General features: G+C 37.4%; 4 protein-coding genes across 6 annotated transcripts; 2 read left to right on the forward strand and 2 right to left on the reverse strand.

Annotated features, from left to right (window-relative positions):
* Window positions 1-120: 120 nt before the first annotated feature.
* Window positions 121-2,602, reverse strand: LOC103340807 (Pectin lyase-like superfamily protein). Its single transcript, XM_008244257.2, has 5 exons — window positions 2,097-2,602; window positions 1,736-1,928; window positions 1,433-1,639; window positions 889-1,124; window positions 121-335 (listed from the first exon to the last, which is right to left on the reverse strand). Exons 1-5 carry the CDS (start codon window positions 2,456-2,458, stop codon window positions 188-190), a joined length of 1,146 nt encoding a protein of 381 aa, XP_008242479.2. The 5' UTR covers window positions 2,459-2,602; the 3' UTR covers window positions 121-187.
* Window positions 2,603-4,489: 1,887 nt separating this feature from the next.
* LOC103340806 (Peptidase M28 family protein) lies at window positions 4,490-8,438 on the forward strand. Its single transcript, XM_008244256.3, has 12 exons — window positions 4,490-5,679; window positions 5,837-5,904; window positions 6,097-6,178; window positions 6,266-6,358; window positions 6,459-6,611; window positions 6,797-6,865; window positions 7,118-7,205; window positions 7,309-7,392; window positions 7,485-7,573; window positions 7,657-7,773; window positions 7,850-7,993; window positions 8,113-8,438. Exons 1-12 carry the CDS (start codon window positions 4,723-4,725, stop codon window positions 8,293-8,295), a joined length of 2,127 nt encoding a protein of 708 aa, XP_008242478.2. The 5' UTR covers window positions 4,490-4,722; the 3' UTR covers window positions 8,296-8,438.
* A 3,067-nt stretch (window positions 8,439-11,505) lies between these two features.
* Window positions 11,506-17,239, forward strand: LOC103340805 (arginine--tRNA ligase, chloroplastic/mitochondrial-like). Of its 3 annotated transcripts, none has more exons than XM_008244255.3 (18): window positions 11,506-11,576; window positions 11,818-11,928; window positions 12,104-12,240; window positions 12,410-12,485; window positions 12,622-12,723; window positions 12,872-13,087; window positions 13,516-13,596; window positions 13,772-13,855; window positions 13,963-14,067; window positions 14,175-14,353; window positions 14,507-14,591; window positions 14,786-14,972; window positions 15,152-15,221; window positions 15,951-16,020; window positions 16,139-16,228; window positions 16,517-16,585; window positions 16,708-16,809; window positions 17,013-17,239. In XM_008244255.3, the coding sequence occupies exons 2-18, from the start codon at window positions 11,920-11,922 to the stop codon at window positions 17,121-17,123; spliced, it is 1,773 nt and encodes a 590-aa protein (XP_008242477.2). In that variant the 5' UTR covers window positions 11,506-11,576; window positions 11,818-11,919; the 3' UTR covers window positions 17,124-17,239. The 3 variants fall into 3 exon arrangements, with proteins under 3 accessions (XP_008242477.2, XP_016651850.2, XP_008242476.2); XM_016796364.2 differs by having other exon boundaries at window positions 11,833-11,928; XM_008244254.3 differs by having other exon boundaries at window positions 11,837-11,928.
* Window positions 17,240-18,006: 767 nt separating this feature from the next.
* On the reverse strand, window positions 18,007-18,942 carry LOC103340804 (protein OXIDATIVE STRESS 3). Its single transcript, XM_008244253.2, has 2 exons — window positions 18,551-18,942; window positions 18,007-18,439 (listed from the first exon to the last, which is right to left on the reverse strand). Exons 1-2 carry the CDS (start codon window positions 18,847-18,849, stop codon window positions 18,181-18,183), a joined length of 558 nt encoding a protein of 185 aa, XP_008242475.1. The 5' UTR covers window positions 18,850-18,942; the 3' UTR covers window positions 18,007-18,180.
* Between the last annotated feature and the right edge of the window lie 24 nt (window positions 18,943-18,966).

The raw sequence follows: 18,966 nt of genomic DNA on the forward strand, positions 1-18,966 counted from the left end.
TCTAAATTACTCTAACATACTCTCGAGTGCAAAGGGTGGATACATTGTTTTTCTCAACTGCCCTAACCCATATATGCACCTATATGTCAACTATTAAGCCATAATATAAGCAACACGTGATTATACACGGACTTCTTTTTTACTTTTTATTTGAAAAAATAATTTTGGTATTTTAGTTGATCAATCATTACAATTTGATCCACTCAGAGCCATCTATGAAGGTAAGGGAAATAAAAGGCTTGGCTTCCTCATCAGTGAGCTCTCTAGACCACGAAACCCTCCCTGCAAAGCGAGCTCCTGGTCCAGTGCACTTGTATTGCCCATAAAACACAGTCCTGCAAATAACAATACATCATTACACAGCCAGCCTCATGCGCATGCCACTAACACCAAATTGAAAATGCCAAAAAAGCGTCAAAAAACAAACCAAACTGAAACTATATGTAGCAGAGTAGCACCAAACTTTACATAGATGCTGGCGTGGCTTTTCTTAAACTATGCCAACATGAAGGGCGTAATGTATGAGTAGGTGGATAGGGTTATTTTATGGTGCATCACACGTAGATTTTGCAGAAGAAAAAGGGCAAAAGGACATACACTCAATGGTTAGGTTAGGTCCTCTGCGTAACCGCCCTTCCCATTTGGTTATCAAATGCCAAAAGTGCCCTATTGCCTACACATATATATTTTTGAAAAGCCTAGATGTGATTCAGTAGATAAATTTGATTGGTTGGTTATGATGAAATTTAAACTACCTACCCGGATAAGTTATCTTGTGTATTTGATACAACAATGTACCATCCTGACATATCACACGACATGCTGATGTGACGAATCGAACAAAATTAAGGGAAAAAAATAGAGGGAGAGAGAGAGAGAGTTGCATACATTTCACGGTTAGGGTCGCCCCAGTTATACCAGCCTTTAGGCATGATAATGTTGTCCATATATGTGTATGCAAAGACCACCCTGGAGAAAGGACCCCATGCCCTACCAAGATAGAGTGCTCCTGAGCCCGTGACCTTACAGTTTACAAACGAGAAGCCCGTTTCCTCCAACAGGCTGCTCCTGCCTTGTGCTGTGAGCGCTCCTATGTTCTGTGCTATTGCGTGCACGTGACATCCCTGCACTTGCAAATTTCAATATTAACATAAACCCTTTTACATAATCATGTGAATAGTGATGTGAGAGAGTCTTGCAGCTGCAAGGTCAAGACACATACAAGACACCAAGAACTAGAACACAACCTCATGATTTGACAACAGCCAAAGTTAAATGTTGTGTTCTGTACATATTGAAAATTACCAAAAAAAGAAACATCAGAAATCATTTTTGATAATTTTGGATCAAAGCTTGAATGTTTATGTTTCTGGACTTCAAAAATTTTCAGAAAAAATGCTTAGAGAGAAGGTGAAAAATAAGTTAATCTAACCTCAAATAGGGAGAGTCCATTTCCAAAGATGAAGTCCACTGAACCTTCAATGTAGCAATCCTTGTAATAATGCCTTCCCAAATGATCATAGAGTGTATCTTGTGCCCCCAAGAATTTGCACCCCAAGAAGGCTGCTGTATCTGCTGATATTCTAAATGCCACTGCCTGCTTACCAATTGCTCCTGGTGCTGGGACTGGTGTAGTGTTCTACACATTAATTGTAAAATTATATATCACATATATGTATGTAATGTATATATATATATATATATATAGAGAGAGAGAGAGAGAGAGAGAGATTACCTTGAATGTGATGTTCTTGGCAATGAAATAAGGGGAATTCACAGCAAAAGTTGCAGAATTGTAAGTCCCCATAGGTTGTTTCTTTGGACCAGATGGTGTTTGAGCAGTGTCTCCCCATTGGACAATTGTTTTGTCTGCCCCTGCTCCTTCTATGGTTATATATGATTTCAATGGAGGTATATTAACCTTCTCCCTGGAAAAAAAATACATTTAACATTTCACAGCTTCAGAAATTACCACATAACAACAATGAAAGACAGAGCATAGGACAATTCATGAAGAAAAGAGCATTTCTTGGTCAAAGACAGAGACCAAGTCCAAGAGTGATCTGAATTCTGATCACAAGGAACAAGACACTCACGTGTAGACCCCTGCATGGACCTTGATGACCACTCTCAAGAGATTGATGAAAGGGAGAGAGTCAATGGCGTCCTGAATGGTTGTGAAGTCTCCAGCAGCACGGTTCTTAGCCACATGCAGAGTGTAAGAAGGGAAGAGCTTATTTTTGGCTGTCTTGAACACAGAGTGCTTCAGCCTTCCAACAAACCTCACCCACTTCATGAATTGCTGTTCTGAGAGTTTGGCTTGTGTCATGTTCTTGGTCAAATGTACTTTCCCAGCTGAATTCCCAGGTCGAAGTCCCTTGCTGTGGCATTGTGTTTGGGTTGAATTGAAGAGAAGAAGAACAATAATAACATAGAAAATGTGTTGGAATGTTGGCATTTAATTTTAAAACAGAAAAAAGAATTGGGACTGAAATGAGAAGGAGAGAATATGAGTATAAAGAGTAATAGAGAGTATGTCAATTAGTTTGGAATTCCAAGTGCTTTTATATATAGAGAAAGGCTTGTGCTTGTGCTTGTGCTTGTGCTTGGTTTGGTTTATATATGTAGAGAATGGCTTTTGTTTTAGGTGGAAAGTTATGCTGAATTGGAGAATCAATGACAGTCTAGACAGAGTTAAGAAGTCACGGGTGCTTCTATGGACATCCATGTAAATTGTAATGTGAGAGAGAGAAGAGAGAGAGAGAGAGAGAGGAGAAACAATCTAAGCCACAGGACAGGTTGTGCGCTTTCTGCTTATAAAAATTGTTGTTTCTATATTTTTTTTTTTGGTTGCACTTTTTGAGTTGCTGTTTGGTGTTGCCCGTGAGTGTCTCTCCTTCTGTTTGCGTGTGATTAGAGTATATTCTTGAGGGGGTGTGACTGCTCATATTAATATAATGTTTATGAGTTACAACCCACTTTCTGCCTACCCTTGAATCATGGCCGTCCAATAACATGGGTCCAGTTAAGCACCATTTGATTACAATCACAGAATGTGACCCCGGATCAGATTAGTTTAGCTGATAAATAAGTGGTAGTTGGTGTGCAGCTGAGAGGATTGCTAGGCCCACTTGCAGAAGAACTATTTTGGCTCTTAGCAGCATGGCAACATTAACTTGTGTGGGGAATTTTGGTGATGTGAAAGAAACCAGAAGGAGGATTATTATTGTGTTGTGAAAAGATCAAATCTCCACCTTTCTCTCTTTCTGTGCTTTTTCTGCCCAACTTCTATTTTTTGGTATTCTTTAGCACTTCCACTACCAGTTGGTGCTGCTGCTTTGGGCCCAACTGGTAGTGGCTTAACTAATTCAAACGTGAAGAAACAGATCTAACAAAGAAAGAACATTTTCTTATTGAAGAAACAGATAATATTTTCCAAAAGAAAACCACATCTGGCATTTGGGTAAATGAATCTTTCATACTCTGTCATATCTTTGTTTTAACTTTTAGGCTTAACTAATTCATTTGCCCCATGAACTTGTCTCTAGCTTTTGATTTATCCTCTATACATTTTTTATTTATAGAAAATTAAGGATATGAACTCCTTTTTTTCACCAATTTCCCCATGCAGTCTAAATCTGCAACATTTTCATCCAATTTGTCGTTGAAATAATATTCTCTCTCTCTCTGTAGGCGGGTTGCAGGCTGATTCTGTGGGTAGGGGGTGGGAGCAGGGATTTGTTGTCGCTGTCCGGCTCGGCCGCGGGGGTAGGGGGGAAGGGATGGGTTTGAGTCTAGGGGTGGATCTCTCGAGGGGGAAGGCTGGGGATGGGATGGGATAGGTTTGCGTTTAGGGGCAAGGGTTGGGGAATGGGATAAGTCTAGGTCTTGGGGGCAAGGGCTGGGGCTGGGGTGGACCTCGCGTGGGGATGGGGTGGTTGTATAGTGGATCTCAAGGGTGGTTGTATGTAGAGAGAACAATAGAGAGTGAGGGGAGGAAGAGAGAGAGAGGGAGGGGGTGGTCTATGGTCGATGGGATTGTAGGAGGAGAAAGCATGGAGAAAGAGCTGGGGCGTTGGCGATAGGTTTGGTTCGGTGGATCCAGGAATTGTTTTTTTTTTTCCTCTTCTTCTATTTTGTTGTTGTCAATTTTCCTCTTTTTCTTTATTATTATTATTCTTTTTTAAAAAAAATAATTTAACTGAAAATTGAATGGAATGTTGAGAATATAGGGTAAGAGAAATTAGAGAAAAAAAGGAGTTTATATTCTTAATTTTTTATATAAAAAAATTAGTATAAAGTGTAAAACGAAAATTAAGTACAAGTTCAAAAGACAAATAGTTAAGCCTAACTTTTAATCTGTTTTCTTTACTCTGGAAAGTTAGAAGACGATAAGAAAGTTAGAAATAGTATCAATCATTATGAACACTGGTTTACTTTCTGTCGGTCAGGATAACATTTTCCTACTAATAAGATAAAAAATACATAAATGGTTTGGCTGCTGGCTTTGTCTTCTACAGTTGATGGTTTAAGCTTCTGTCAAGGCATCATTTTTCTATTAATTCATAATTAAAAATTAAATCTTTCTTTGATCATTATCTAATAAAACATATGACTGCTGATATGAACTAGGATCATCCCATCATCCATATTTACACAAAATAAACAAACTTCTCTCACTTTTACTCAAAGATTGAATTTTTGTTTTTGTTTTTGGACTAAATGATCATCAAAACAGTAGCAGCCACTTTACTAGCCATAGCCACCTCCTCAATCTTCCTTCTCTTTTCTCCTACCCCAAAATCCTTCTACCACTCTCTCTTCATATCCAGCTCACTTTCAGACAATGCCTCCATATCCAACCACCTCCACACCCTCACCCGCAGGCCCCACGTGGCAGGCCAAGAAGCCAACGCAGAGGCAGCAGCCTATGTCCTCTCCATCTTCACTTCCTCCAGCATCAAAACCCACATAGCCCCTTACCCTGTTGCCCTCACTTACCCTGTGTCACGCTCCTTAACCCTCACACCTTCACCCCAAGAACCCCAATCCCAAATCAATTTCAATCTCCAGCAAGAAATCTATGATGGTGATCCTGTTGCTGATGTTGCACATGAAGTCTTGCCCACTTTTCATGCTTTTGCAAAGTCAGGCACTGTCACTGCTCCTGTGGTTTATGTCAATTATGGAAGTCTAGAGGACTATGAGGTTTTGAAGCAAATGGGTGTGAATGTTTCTGGTTCAATTGTATTGGCAAGGTATGGGAAAATTTATAGGGGAAGTATTGTGCAGACTGCATATGAAGCAGGTGCTGTTGGGGTTTTGGTTTATACAGATAGGAAAGACTATGGTGGAGGAGGAGGTGAGGAGAAATGGTTTCCAGATGGTAAGTGGTTGCCACCAAGTGGGGTTCAGGTGGGGACAGTTTACAATGGGCTTGGTGATCCTACAACACCAGGATGGGCTAGTAGTGAAGAGGGTGAAAGACTTTCAGATGATGAGGTTGAGAAGGCAGGGGATGTTCCATTGATACCTTCACTGCCAGTTTCGGCAGCAGATGGTGAAACCATTTTGAGAGCTATTGGCGGGCAAGTGGCAAATGATGATTGGCAAGGAAGTGAAGATGCCCCAACTTACATGGTTGGGCCAGGTCCTGGGATTGTTCATCTCAGTTACACTGTAAGTCTGAAATCAACTTTAAGTGAAGCAATTTCATGAGTTCTGTGTATTCTTATGCACATTGTATGTATGACTAGTATAGCATAGCCAGTAGGACCAATTATGCAACAAGTTGCTATTTTTGCATTGATTCTGGATGTTGGTTTCACCATTTTAGGGAAAGCAAGTGATAGGGACAATTGAGAATGTTATTGGTGTAATAGAAGGAACGGAAGAACCTGACCGGTATGTTAGAATTGTTTTTTGCAAGTATAAGTCAAGCTTTTAAGTATCAGCTGCATCTATTAGGAGGATTGAATATGTGCATCCAACAACAGAAAATGATACTAGCTAGTACTCATCATAATGGATGGACTTCTATGAATGAAAGAAACCCACTTTAAAATGATTAGTCAATCTGTTTCTAAATACATGTAGATTTGTCATTCTGGGTAATCACCGGGATGCATGGACATTTGGAGCCGTTGACCCGAATAGTGGCACTGCAGCGCTGCTAGAGGTAACTGTGGATTTAGATTGTATACCCTCATTAAGTTCCTTCTCAACAAGGAAAAGTCAACACAAGCTACTTTCAATGTGTATGTAGATTGCCCAAAGATTAGGGAAGCTGCAGAAAAGAGGGTGGAAACCTCGACGTACCATTGTCTTGTGTAATTGGGATGCTGAGGAATATGGCCTGGTCTCTCTCTTCCCCTATCTTTCTATCTATCTATCTATCTATCTATCTATCTATCTATCTATATCACTCTATGAAATTTTAAACTAAACACTGTTTACAGATAGGATCAACTGAATGGGTAGAGGAAAACAGGCAAATGCTAGCTTCAAGGGCTATAGCTTACTTGAATGTTGACAGTGCAGTATATGGACCAGGATTCTGGGCCTCTGCAACTCCACAGCTTGATGAACTGCTTAAACAAGCTACTCAACAGGTATTACAAAATATAGTAGTTATACTAACACTACTTATGAATGTGATGCAGTATTAGAAATCAACAGAGATCATGAACACAATGGTCCTTTGATCCAAAAATATGATTGTGAAATTTTGAATTCCTTCTGGTCTCTGCCATAATTTCTCATTCATCTCAATCATTCTCAAAATTGACTTTTGAAGGTTCAAGACCCGGATAATTCATCACAAACTCTCTACCAATCATGGGTCGGTTCCAGCAGTTCACCTACGGTAAGCAATTGCTTCACAGAAATCCTTCATACTATAATGTCAATGAGGTTTCACAAGGACAAAGCTGCATCCAGTTATTTTAAGAAAAAGATGGAATTTATGTACTTCTATGTAACCAGTAATGTGCAGTTCAAGTTTTGCACTAATTTACTGCAGATAAATTACAATTTTATGATGTTTTTGATAAAATGGATTTTAAAGACTTAATGAAACTAGTAATCCTAAAAAAAAGCTGTATTTTGCATTTATAAGATTAACAGGTTGGGAAGTGGAGAATCAGATTTTGCAGCTTTTGTTCAACATGTTGGAATTCCAGCAGCTGATATGGCTTTTGGTAAAGGTAACACATTTGATGTGGCTTAAACTCACACACCATGGTTGCCACTGAAAAAATAGGAAGCATTATTCTTCAAATTACTAACAAATAGTTTTTAAAATTGCAGGATACCCAGTATACCATTCGATGTATGATGACTTTATATGGATGCAAAAATTTGGTGACCCAATGTTTCAAAGGCATGTTGCAGGTCAGCTCTAAGTTTTCTTTTTTAATAATTCTAGTTTCATCCCCCGAGAGTTTAAATGCCACCTCAATTGATTTCATTGATATTGAAAACAGTGGCAAGTTTATGGGGTTTGGTAGCTCTTTGGCTAGCGGATGCAGAATTCTTGCCCTTTAATTACCACTCGTATGCACTGGAGCTACAGGTATGGCAACATTATCTTCCAATACAAATGATTTGCAGGGGTGTTTATTGACAAAAATAATTGCAATCAACCTTGAATGACAGAGACACATGAAAGACTTGGAAGATGAGCTTCCAGATAAGAACATAAACCTAGCTCCTTTGTTCAAGTCCATTGAGGAGCTCAAGAAAGCAGCGACGAAAATAAACAGCCAGAGAGAGGTATCAATTGTGTCTTAGAAATCATGTCTGTATTTCCATTTCACATGTGTACCAAAACTCAAGCATAATTCTCCAGGAAATAGAACAACACAAAAGTTGGCAATTTATAGGGAAGAATGATCATTTTAAGGTGAGAGAGCTGAATGACAGACTAATGATGGCAGAGCGTGCATTTACAGACCAAGATGGGCTCCTTGGAAGGTCATGGTATAAGCATCTGGTATGTTCCTGAACATGGATGGCATTCCTCCCAGACAAAAACTAAATATCTTTTCCCAACCTGGTGATCTCGGTTAGTGATTATTACGAGATGGACTAATTAGTATAGTATTTTTGCAGATTTATGGGCCATCAAAACATGATGATTACGGTTCTAAATCCTTCCCTGGTATAGATGAAGCTATTGAAAAGGCAAAGAGTTTGAAGACCGCAGAGTCATGGAAACTTGTACAGCATGAAGTTTGGAGAGTCGCTAGAGCGGTCAGACATGCATCACAAATCATCAATGGTGAACTAACATGACAAGTTGAGGACTAAAATAAGATGAAGATTTGAAATGATAGTTTGTTGCACTTGTAGACTGGTGTCGTTTTGATTATATTTCAATATTGTACAATCCACAATGCCTAAGTTTGATCGACAAAACACTGGTGCCATTTTGATTACTTTTCAAGTTCTTTGGATAACATAATTCTTTGTCACGAGCTAAATAGAATTTTTTTAAAAAAAAAATTTTGGGTCAAGGAATCTATTTGATCTGAAAAAAAGGGTAAATATGAAGCCAAAGAGAATGTAAAGATCAAGATCAAGCACAAAAAAAACGAAAATAGCAAACTCCATTAAACATAAAACTTGTACACAATGTGATGATCTTCCCATAAGGGCCTTTATCTATTTACATCTCATTCGTGAAAATGAAAACTACATCAAGATGAAAATATCACCATCATCGATCATAGACCATGATAACGATGATCATTCAGACGGTTGGGATCTCTTCTGGGTCTTCAAAGTTAGGATCTTTGTCATCGAGAACCTCCTTCTGGAAGCCCATCTCAGCTGGAGAGTAGCCAAGATCACCGACCCAAGTGAACTTGCCTCCATGGCCTCCCTTCTTGGGTGATCCATTCATGCCTGTCCCGGACTTCCTGTCCTTCCTCACCTCCCCACTTTTCCCATTGCCTTTGTCACCCTTATTCCCATTCCCACTCCCACTGTTCTTCATCTTTCTCTTCTAACTCAAACCTCTAGACTGTGATACTGTAAATGTGTTAAGAGTACCTCGCTCTTCATATATAGGAGAGGGAAGCTGCAAGTTTATTTATTTATTGTGGCTGCGTGTACTTTTCTCATTGGTAGAGGCAGGCAATCGGATAAGAACAACCAAATGCCATTTTGGAGCATCTACCAACGAACCTCTCTAACTCAGTTTTTTCCTTAATTGTTTCTTCAAAAATCGTACAGCTGTGCGGCTATACTCGTTTTAAAAAAAAATTAGTACAGCCGAACGGCTGTACTCTTTTGACATGTGGCACATAGGCGCTGGGCTGTGTAGTATAGCCGCCCCGCGATACTAGATTTTTTTGAAATTTTTTAAGAAATAGTATAGCCGTCCAGCATTACTACTTTGACACGTGGCACCTAGGCGATGGGTGCGTCCTTTTGTTATATATAAATTAGTATAGCCGCGCGGCTATACTATTTAAAAAGATGTCAGTTACATTTATCTAGGATACAACTTTTAAATCAAATCCTTGTTTGATAAATAATGAAATTAAATATGACGTTTGCTCCACTATGATACAACTTTCTAAATCAAACTCCTAGCACTGGTGCTTTGATTTCTTGCGAAATTTGTGTGTTTTTCTATGCAGCTATACAAGAATGATGATATGAATATTTTCTGTGAATTTACAGGACAAACTCAATCAGACAAAAACATTATATGATATTATTAATTCAAATAATTAGTTAATTAATTAACTAATCTAGTTTAATTTAAATCATGGAGCCCAAGAGTCCCAAGGTCCAAGGTTAATCTTTTGATTAGTTAAATATATATTAATTAACTACTATACACATAATTCTCACATATTATTGAATTAAAATAGTATGTAAATAAATTAAAAAAGGTCTAGCCGCACGGCTGTACTCAGTTTTTAATTGTTTAAAAAACTAGTCTAGCCGATCGGCTATACTCATTTTAAATATTTCCTTTAAAAATAGTATAGCCGCCCGGCTGTACGAATTTAAAACGTGGCGCATACGCTCTGGGTATAGTATAGCCGACCGGCTATACTAGATTTTTTCGAAATTTTTTAAGAAATATTATAGCCGTGCAGCTATAATCGTTTTTCCTATTTGTTTTTAAAAATTGTATAGCCGCTCGGCTTTACTGTTTTGAAACGTAAGCTGGTTAGGCCCATTAGTCAATTGAGCTAGGGTTATAGTTACTTCTATTGTTTTCCTATTCTTATTATGATTTGTTTTATGGGAGTTTCACTAAAACACCCAAAATATGGGCTAAAATTATAAAAAAAACCTAACATCCAAAACACTTTATAAACCCACCCAAAACCCATCATTACACATACTCAAAATCCATTGATAAACACACACAAAAAATATACAATTGTTAATTTTGGGTGTGTTTCTATGTTTAAATAGTTTTGGGGTTTTTTTTATAAATACATGTCTAGGATTGGGTTTATTTATAAATTTGTATTGTTGTATTTCCTATTTTGGTTTTCTTTTGTTTTCCTATTTTTATTATGGTTTGTTTTATTTCCTTTTTTGGTTTTTAGTTTTCTTTATTCTAGTATAAATAGGCTTTTAAAAAACTCTTGTATGCGGTTTTGTTGATTAATATACTTTCAAACTTTAGTTTATAGAGTTATTATTTTTTGGAAATTTTGCCCTAAAACTCATTTATCTTCGTTTCAAGTTCAAATCTACAACTTTATCCTTCTATTCTCTATTTGTTGGGTTGTTTGGGTCGCTGGACAACAACTTTTAGCTGCTACTCTGCATCATGTATGCTACTATACACCTTCCTATAGTAACCAATAGTATGTTGAAAATCGCACCAATGAGGATGGTGATTCTATGGTTGATACTGATGTAGTTAAAAATGATGATGATGTGCAACGTGGCAATTATAATATCATTCTAGATACTTCGTTTCCTTCGGCGCATATAAATAGCCTCTTTATTTCTCAAGTTTAGAAATCGGCAAATTTTATGGTAAATTTAGCTTCTTTGTAAATAATCAAAATTGTGGTGATAATCTTTTCTTATGTAGATGAAAATTTGATCTTTATTTGATAATTGAGGTTGTGGGTGTCCTAAGGTGGTATTAGTTTTTGCTTTCTCACCAAAAAAGAAAAAGAAAAAGAAAAAGAAAAACCAATTTTTGAACTTGAGGTCCGAAGTCTAAAGTTGGGCTTTCTAGGTTTGCCGTGCACCCCAAGTCCAAAGTCTAAAGTGAGTCCAAGGCACTTTACTTGCCGAGCCCGTTCAACGTGTGGGAACCGTAGTTATCCTCGATGACATCTCATTGGCCAGGCTCTACGAACAAAGAAACGAATATATAAAAAAGACTAAAAAACCCAACTCGGGAAAATTGGACAGCAGCATAACGAATATATAAATAAAGAAAGAAATTCGAGGGAAAACCGAAAAAAGAAAAAAGAAAAAGAGAGAGAATAATATGTTAGGATCCCACTTAAACCTGATAGCGCCGATTTCTCCTTCCCTCAGTCGACTCTCTTGCCTCCACCCCACATCTTCTCTCCCCGCCGCTGGTCAGCTCTCCACTCTCTCTCTCTCTCTCTCTCTCTCTCTCTCTCAATATTAAGATTGGCTGTTTCTTTTGCTTGCTTATACCATGTTTCTTCTAATCTTCTCAGAAACCGTGCAAAATTTCATAATACAAATCAGTTTTATGCTTCCTTTCTCGATTATCATATTGTTATTCAGTTAATTTGTTTTGTTTGTAGTTATTTAATTTAGGAAATTCATGGCTTTTGTTGTAATTTAATGTAGTCATTGTGAAACTAGACAGACTTGTTGAAGGCAGCATCTAGAAAGCTTATTTTTGCAACAAAGACGCACTCAGTATCGACAAAGACGCACTCAGTATCCACGATGGCAACTGTAAGTTTTGTTCTTTTTCCTTTTCAACTCATAAATTTTACATTTTTCAAATTTGAGTTAGCTTTCTTTCGTTTGTGGGTGTGAGTATTCATGGAATGTCTTTATGAAGTGTGTAGCCTATTCAATGTTTGGGCCAATCGAGTTTTATCTGATTTGTGACTGTTGTTTGGCTCAGGAAGAAGAAAATGTGGGAAATGTGAAGCGACAGTTAGCAAAGCTGTTCGAAGTATCGCTCAGAACAATAGTCCCTGATGAGCCAGAGGTCGAGCCGGTGGTTGTTGCTTGCGCCGGGAAATTTGGGGATTATCAATGGTACATTATAGGCCTTTATTCTTAATTGTAAATATTAGAGTTATTTTACAACTGTAATGGAATCTATCATTTTTGTTTCTGTCACTGGAAAGACATTTCAATCTTTAATTCATGCCTTGTGTGGATTTCTTTTTGGAATATTACATGAGGAAGTCTGTCTTTGGTGCAGTAACAATGCCATGGGTCTATGGTCTAAAATAAAAGGAAAGGGTACTGATTTTAAGGGCCCTCCATCTGTTGGACAGGTATTGATGTTCGCCTTTCCTGTTCTCTGTATTGAACTTGGTTTATTTAATTTTGATAATGTCTTAGATGGTTATGGCTTTTATTTAAGCATTCAGTTGATGGCATTGAATAATGGCTGTCGCTTCATTCTTATAGGCCATCATGAAAAATCTCCCTAAATCAGAGATCATAGAATCATGCTCTGTAGCAGGACCTGGATTTGTGAATGTTGTCTTGTCAAAAAAATGGATCGCTAAGGTATTGGTTATATGCGATAAATAATTATTCAATATTACTTATTTGTTCATATATTAATTTTGTTTTTGGTGTGGACATAGTATATTACTTACGGAAATAAATTTTTTACTTTGTTGTAATTGTAAAATGCAAATAATTGTTGCTGCAGAGCATACAAAAGATGCTTATTGATGGCATTGAGAAATGGGCGCCACAGCTTCAGATCAAAAGGGCTGTGGTTGACTTTTCGTCACCTAATATAGCTAAAGAAATGCATGTTGGCCACTTAAGGTCAACTATTATTGGGGACACGCTAGCCCGTACTCTTGAGTTTTCAAATGTTGAAGTTCTTCGACGGAATCATGTTGGTGACTGGGGGACACAGGTGATGTAGTTTTTTGCTTTTTTGGTTACAATGTTTTGTAGTTATAGCATATTTAACTAATCCATACAAAAGATGGTAAACTAGAACTCTTCAGTTTTGCGCAGCATCTACCATGTGGTACTTGCCTTCTATATATACATAGACACACAGACAAACATATGTATATGTTTACATCCATGCATACTCTAGGTGATTGTGGTTAGTTGAAGGCAGCATCAGCATGCAGTTCTCTATTATACCCTTCATTGGTGTAACCATTACAACATTACAACCTTCTGACGTTGGGAATACAGCCTTGTTTTTAAGAGGAGAAGCCATTAGTCAGATCTTATTATGTCTTCATAATTCAATGTTTAATATGCTTTATAGAGAAGCTCTCCTTTTTCCATCAGTAATATGTGGCTAAAAAAGTTCTATGTGTATTTCAGTTTGGGATGTTGATCGAGTTCCTTTTTGAAAAGTTCCCAAACATAGAAGAAGTTAATGAAACTGCCATTGGTGATCTGCAGGTGGGTGAAAGCATTCTCCTTGTTCTTTAATCGTTTAAATGTGACATCTTCTTTGTTCAATTGGAGCATCTTAATGCTATATAGATGAGATTCTGCTCTTTATGCCCAAGCATGATGAATCGTAAAATAAAATGAAATGATCAATAGTGACTTTAATTGAGTGTTATTTTGTTAGGCATTCTATAAAGCATCAAAACAGAGATTCGATGATGATCCTGCTTTTAAGGAGAGAGCACAACAGGCAGTGGTTCGCCTGCAGGTAAGTTATGCATTCTTAGTTGTATGTTTGTAAGCATTTAAAATTTTGGGAGACTGTTTTGAATTTTTTTTCCTCATATCTTGGTTGTGATTCAACTCAATTTGCAGGGTGGGGAACCTAAGTACCGCAATGCATGGCTGAAAATCTGTGAAATCAGCCGTAAAGAATTTCACAGGGTCTATGAACGCCTTGGAGTTCATCTAGAGGAGAAGGTATGTTCTAGCTTCAGTCTTGATTTCTTATATCCCTTTCGGATAAGAAAACAAAAAGTTGGGCAGCAAAGTCATATTCTTTATGTATTATTTTCTGTTTCTGACAGGGAGAAAGCTTTTATAACCCATATATTCCTGGGGTTTTAAAAGAGTTGAGTGATCTGGGGTTAATTGAGGAAAGTCAGGGTGCCCGGGTAATCTTTCTTGAAGGGTTTAACATCCCCCTGATTGTAGTCAAGAGCGATGGCGGTTATAACTATGCTTCAACTGATTTAACAGCTCTCTGGTATGTATTTGTTAATTTTGATTGTTTTTAGAGATTTGATGAATCAAATATGTTACTTTATGGTTAGTCAGTCAGCCATGTTCCTTCATTATAATTCTGCCCCTTTGAGAGAATGTTGTCATTCATACTGACGTTGCTACTTGCAATCTATAGGTATCGCCTTAACGAGGAGAAAGCTGATTGGATCATATATGTTACCGATGTTGGCCAGCAGCAGCACTTTGATATGTTTTTCAAGGTATGTTGCCAAAGCCGTAACCTGTCTCCGCATACCCTGATTTATGGTGTTTCATGAATGTTCTGGTTATGTTTTTGCTATAATTATTTATTGTAGAACATTAGTCTTATTTGTTTTTCATGTATCCGCTTCGAAGTCTTAGGGTAATACAAGGCAGTTATATGGTTGAACATAACTTTATTTTTTTGTTTCAGGCAGCTAAACGTGCAGGTTGGCTCCCTACTGATGATGCCTTGAAACCAAAAGTTACCCATGTTGGTTTTGGTCTTGTTCTTGGTGAAGATGGAAAACGCTTTCGGACTCGCTCTAGCGAGGTGGTCCGATTGGTTGATTTACTAGATGAAGCCAAGGATCGTAGCAAAACAGCCCTTCTTGAGCGCGGTATGATATTGAATGGCCTATGTTCAACCATCTATAACTGTGGTGTAATTCTATATCTTCCTTTTATTAGCAAAGATGTCTTCATTTTCCGAGGGGAAATTTTATTTCGCATCATATTAGATAACACCTAACCTTTTAAGCTTCACAAGTAGTTAAATATTTCTTTAAATCATAATCAGGTAAGGCTGAAGAGTGGACTGAAAAGGAGCTTGATCAAACTGCAGAGGCTGTTGGTTACAGTGCTGTTAAGTAAGCTGCCTGAACTTCTATAAGTTTCTCCTGGTTGACTGTTGTAATTATTGTTATTGTCATCATCATAATCAATGGGATGGGATAGGCTAGGTAAAATTTACAAGAATATATAAAATGTGACTACTGCCTCAGGTTTTGCATCCGAATGTGAATGGATATATAAGTGTAGTGTTTCTTGAAGAACCTTATAGGAATTGTTAAAAACTCTGTGATATCAAGATTTATCAAAACAAATTGAGAGAATGCATATGAATGGTTGCATACTTAGTCCAACCTGTAGTTTGTTCCTAGAATGGGACTTTAATTAAGAATGCAACTTTGTGATTCTGTTAAGTAATGGTACAATTTCCAGCACATTGCTTAATGATTGCTGCTCACAAGGCTCTTGAAAACGTTCTACCTGCAGTGATTTTTTTTTTTTCGATATTGAAAAATATGTTGGAGTTGACTTCTTAGTTTAATAATATACTAAGAGTCTATGATTGCACAATTATTTTGAACAATATTGTGAACAGGATCTTGTAAATGACAGATAAAGTAACACATTTTGACCACGTTTGGTTTCTTTTTCCTCTCTTCCCGTGAGTTTTTCTCACTTCGGCATCACCTATCCGCGGGCTAAAATTTTTGTAACTTTTGGGGTCTACAATACTAGTTTACTGTCAGACATGCTATTGTCACTATAGTTTTTAGGATACCTTTTTTAAAATTCTAATGTTTTGACAGGTATGCTGATCTGAAGAATAATAGATTGACCAATTACACTTTTGATTTTGATCAGATGCTAAATGATAAGGTGCGTCAACTAGTATTTGGTTAAGGTTTTGCATAGAATCTCTCTCTCCCTGCCTTTTAAATATTAAACCATACACTCATTGCTACATATGTCCTTCTGTTCCGAACTACTTGAGCAGGGAAACACTGCTGTTTACTTGCTCTATGCTCATGCTCGGATCTGTTCAATAATAAGGAAATCTGGCAGAAACATAGAGGAATTGAAAAAAGTAAGTTCAGCTGCATTACTTCGCATTGCTATTAGTGCGTGTCGATCTACTTCTTTAGTCCTAACCATAGTTATATATTAGGTCTATGTACCAACATATGTTTCCTATGCATGACGTCTATATACTTATTTTTTATGTGTTCTGAATACTATTGACCCAAAACTTTATCGCACTGCATGTGGCTTTGAAGAGACATATTTTAAACCTCCTACTGCATCTAATTTTCATAGTCCCATGGCCACTGCAAACTGGTGGATGAGATCTGATGTCACTTTTTGTTTGAGACAGACAGGGGAAATTGTGTTGGATCATATGGGTGAGCGGGAATTGGGGCTTCATTTGCTACAGTTTTCAGAGGTAAGTGCATGCAATAATGAAACTGATTTGCTGCCTTCCTTGTGACCTTTGCTCGAGTCTTCGTTGATAACACTGCCATATGTGTGGTACTAACAGTTGCATTTTTCCCTTTCACTTCTCAGAACGTGGAGGAGACCTGCACCAATCTGTTGCCGAATGTTTTGTGTGAATACCTATACAACTTATCAGAAGTCTTTACCAAAAAGTTCTACTCCAATTGCCAGGTATCATCCGTGATTGCTTGTCTCCTGATTTATGTTGATGAGTACTGATAATGTCTTTGTCACATATCTTTGCGGTGAATCGAAGCCAACTATAAACTCAACGATGGTGTTTGATAGGTGTTTAGCAGTAAATATAAATGAGATTTTATTGAATATGATCAGAAAAATCTTATTCATCTTCATGGCAATGTACAATTGGGCAGGTTGTTGGGTCCCCAGAGGAAACGAGCAGACTCTTGCTTTGTGAAGCAACGGCAATTGTGATGAGGAAATGTTTCAATCTGCTCGGAATCGAACCTGTTTACAAGATATGATGCTGTTATGAAATAGTGCTATAACCATCTTAATACGGAAATCGAATGCTTGTTTCCCATTTGCACTGTAAAATTGTACCTCATATTTCTCAATCGATAACATTTTTGGTGAAAAATATTTTTCCCTGCCATTAATTTTTGTAGGCCATGCATTTTGTTCTGTTTGCTTAAGTTGACTGTAAGTGCCTTAGCTTTCATAATAGTATAGTTGTAAGCCTGAGAAGCAGGTCATAAAAGAATTTTGCTCATTTAGGAACGAAGATAAAAACGCAAGAACCAAAATTGACTGACATAAGAAAAACGACAAGTTATCCGTATGCATGTGTTTCGGCGCTTTGCATGTTCCCCGTCGTATGTAAAGGGCATGCTATGTCCTGTGTTCCAAAATTACAAATTTTGTCGTTGATTTTACACTTCTGCTGCCGTTCATTGATTTTTGTTTTTCCTACATTTTATACTTTCTAATCTTATCCCCCCTCATTCTTTTCGAAAAAAGAAAAGAATCAATTCCGTCATCAATTACCTTTTTACAAAGTTCAAAAGCAAATGGAATGAGAAATCAAAATTTCAAAAGAAAAAGGACCCAGTGAGCAATTCTTATGTATCAATTCCCCCCAAAAAATTGGATTCTTCTTCCCATAAAAGATTGTCGTTTTGTATCTGACCAAAAAAATTCAGTGAAGCGGGATATCGTATTCGAATCAACACATTCCTCTGAAATTAGAACGATGAAGATGAATGTGATGCCAATCAGAAAAAGAAAAGAACGGCTAGAAATTATCTTATCAACCAGAAAAATCATGGAACTGTCATAACATAAGAATCTCTATGCCAATCTAACATCAAATCCAACACATAAAATATTGCCAATGGAAAAAGGTAGTGACGGATTATATGAATGTTAAATTCATGTTGAGAGTTAAGACAAGAACAATGACAATGTGAAGAAAAGAACAAGAACCCAGATAAAAAATCATGCATAGCAAGTTTCTAAAGGTTTGATCATATTTAGAAATTGATTTGTACAGGGGTGGCTGTAGGCCTAGAGAGAGCTAAGCTAACCCAACAATTTTCCTCTCTTACTTACGGAGTATAAGAAAGATCCTCCTCTTGAAGAAGCTTTCTTTGAGATAATGGCTTTAGGAGTAGTAGTATATGATTTGTGACCACCATCCAAACCCCCACCATAGCTCTTGCATGGCTTTATTTTCCTTCTGTAAGGAGCCACCTTCTTTGCCAGGTCTTCTATGCTCTTCACACTTGCTAGGGATGTGAAAGATTGGGCCTTGCCTTGATAATATTTTGACAAACCTCTCCTGCAAACATAAGAAGAAGAAACAACAATCAAAACCAAAACCCACCAACTTAATGAGAGGAAATGTGAGAGAAGAAAAAAAGAAGCTAGCATATATAGCTTATGTTCTTACCTCATGGGAAGATGGATCATTAGGTCAGATAGTTCATAAAGAGGCCCATTGGAAGGTGATGAGGAGCATGATGTGGAAGCAGATGATGCATCCTCTACCAAGTCTGATGAAGATGATGATTCCATGGAGTTCATTGAATTCTCCAGTGAGGATTCAATAGATCTTGAGCCACACATTTCTTCATGATCATGATCATGATCTTCCTTGATAACCCAATAATCCTGCCCAACTTGATAAGCATGCTTTTCTTCTATATTTTGATCCTCAAAAATCCTCTTTTCTTCTTCATGATGACCCATCTTCTAGCGCTCTTCTCTTTTAGTATGGAAGTTTTTTTTTAAACTTTGTAGAACATATAATTTTCCAATGGGCTGTTTTTGAGGGAGCATATATATACAAGCTTGAAGGCATAAAAT

Source organism: Prunus mume, linkage group LG8, assembly GCF_029339155.1.
Source record: "Prunus mume cultivar Tortuosa linkage group LG8, ASM2933915v1, whole genome shotgun sequence".
Lineage (NCBI taxonomy): Eukaryota > Viridiplantae > Streptophyta > Magnoliopsida > Rosales > Rosaceae > Prunus > Prunus mume.